The following is a 2427-nucleotide window of genomic DNA, read 5'->3' on the forward strand; positions in this document are numbered from 1 at the left end:
ATGTGTACTCCTCAGGGAATGTCATGTGCTCGAGTAAAATATTTTACTCCTGAAAATGTATCCAAGTTCTTTGACCTGTATGAACCAGAATATTTTAAACTTATTAACTCTGCACAACGTACATTCAATGTAGAAGAAACGGGCCTTACAATTGTTCAGCACAAACATAGCAAAGTAATTTCCATGAGAGGGAAGAAGCAGGTTTCGTCACTTACTTCAGCGGAAAGGGGCAAGCTGATTACTGCTATTACATGTATGAATGCTGCAGGAGTTTTCGTACCACCATTATTAATCTTCCCTAGAAAAAATATGAAAACAGAGTTGATGCTAAGAGCTCCCACTGGAGCAGTCGCAGAATGCCATGTGTCAGGTTGGGTACAGGCCGATATTTTCACTAGATGGCTTCAACACTTCATAAAATTCACTAAACCTTCAGCTGCAGACCCTGTTCTTCTCGTCCTTGATGGTCACTATTCTCATACGAGAAACCTCCCACCACATTCTACACATAAAATGCAACCGTTGGATGTTGCTTTTATGGCACCGCTGAAAACTTAATACGCACAAGAAATAGAAATCTGGCTTAGAGAAAATCAGTTGCGTGTTGTGCCGTTGCCAGTATTTTTTGTAAAGCGTATAACAAAGCTGCGACGATGGAAATATCTTGCAATGGTTTCCGAAAAACTGGACTGGTCCCTATTTGTCGCCATATTTTTAGGGACTTTGAATTTGGAATTCAAGAGCACTTAGAAACACAAAACGAAAGGGACTAACAAATAATAGAACCAAACCATGAACAACCAAATCATCCAATGCGAGAACATAGAACTCTTAGTTCACTAATACCTCATCAACAACTTGTTTCTCCAAAAGACATCTGTCCAATCCCTACATACAAGAGAGATACCACTAAAAAATCACATGCCAGATCAGGAAAGGCTTCAGTAATTACTCTAACACCATACAAAGAAGAATTAGAGCAAAGTTTTCAGAAGAAAAAAGCAAAAAAACTAGTACCCCAGCTAAACTTGGATTGTGTATTTGCTCCAGAAAAAAACAGTTCAACAAAAGGTATTAGATAAAAAAAAACAGCAACGCCCGAAGAAGAAATAGCAGATGAAGACGTAGATCAACCTTCTACATCAAAAGGCAAAACATCAAGAAAGAAGCGGAAAGTTTCTTCGACTTCAAGCTCAGATAGCAGTGAACACTTTCCATTAGCTGATTTATCGTCCAACGAAAGTGGAGAAAACGACGCGGAATGTTTATTTTGCACCGGCAAATTTTCCGACGATAGATATGGCGAACGATGGGCAAAGTATTACCAATGTGTCAGGCGGGCACATGAAGACTGTGGAGAAATAAAGTCCAGCACATTTATTTGCCTTTTCTGCGAAGGAAAGGGCTTTTTTGAATAGTATCTCAAATTAAGGTAACTGTCTCAAGTTTAGATACCTGGCTATCCCAAATTAGGACACCTTTTATTTTTAATATTAAATGTCGCAAAAAAAATTAAATGTATTTTTTTGCAAAAATATATGTTTTATTCGCTTTATTTTTTTTTGTTGTGTTCTAGAAACATTAAATTTAAGTTTTTGAAATAAATGTTTTAAAAACTTTTAAATATTCTGTTTTATATTTGTTTTTCAAAGAAAGTGTCTCAAATTTGGTGCCTTTAAAAATTTGTTATTAAATCGATACAACGTTACCCTAAAATTTCAGATACACACTCGTTTGCCGATAAGACCAGTTCCATATGACAAGGTCAAGCTTAATTTGAATAAATAGGCCAGGTACTGAGAAGACTAAACTAAATTGTAAATATGTACATAAGATTTTTGTCAATTTAATTTAAGGAAGACAATAAAGTTTTATTTTTATTTTGAACTCTGTCTCTGACTGTCTAAAAGCTACCCGGATAGTGACTCCCACGAGAGGACGTCACAATTTTAATAATAAAATACAAGGTTTTTAAAGAATATTCTATTAAATGATAATTGGACGTAGTTATGCAAAAACCTACCAAATCACAGATGTTTTGTTTTGAAAAAATCGATAATAATGGTTTAAAATACTTTTTGTTTTAATTTTGTTTTTTATAAGTTTAAATTCATTCTGTGGCCGCTAAAATAAGTTGAACTCTATTTAAATCGAATTTCTAATACGTAGTTACTGATTTGTATTTTTTTAAAAGATTTTTGTGGATTGGTAGGTTTCTGTATATTCTGAAATAGTGTTTTTACACTGAAGTAAATAAAAAATATAATAAAAAAAAACAACAACTTTTAATTTTGAACATCATTATCATGATTAACTTCAAAGTCAAGATTGGCAACATTAAACCCTTCAATATCGTCTACTATATTGCCGTCGGCTTCTAAATTTTGATAAAATTCGTGACAGTCTACCTGGTTTTCTTTTTTATGT

General features: G+C 33.9%; 1 protein-coding gene across 1 annotated transcript; it reads left to right on the forward strand.

Annotated features, from left to right (window-relative positions):
* On the forward strand, positions 1-558 carry LOC140449100 (uncharacterized). Its single transcript, XM_072542243.1, has one exon. The coding sequence runs from the start codon at positions 1-3 to the stop codon at positions 556-558; it is 558 nt and encodes a 185-aa protein (XP_072398344.1).
* The last annotated feature ends 1869 nt before the right edge of the window (positions 559-2427 follow it).

This window comes from Diabrotica undecimpunctata, chromosome 8 (genome assembly GCF_040954645.1).
Source record: "Diabrotica undecimpunctata isolate CICGRU chromosome 8, icDiaUnde3, whole genome shotgun sequence".
NCBI lineage: Eukaryota > Metazoa > Arthropoda > Insecta > Coleoptera > Chrysomelidae > Diabrotica > Diabrotica undecimpunctata.

What these genes read in the sequence shown, in the direction of transcription:
- LOC140449100 (XM_072542243.1), top strand. Translation starts at nt 1, where the DNA reads ATGTGTACTCCTCAGGGAATGTCATGTGCTCGAGTAAAATATTTTACT.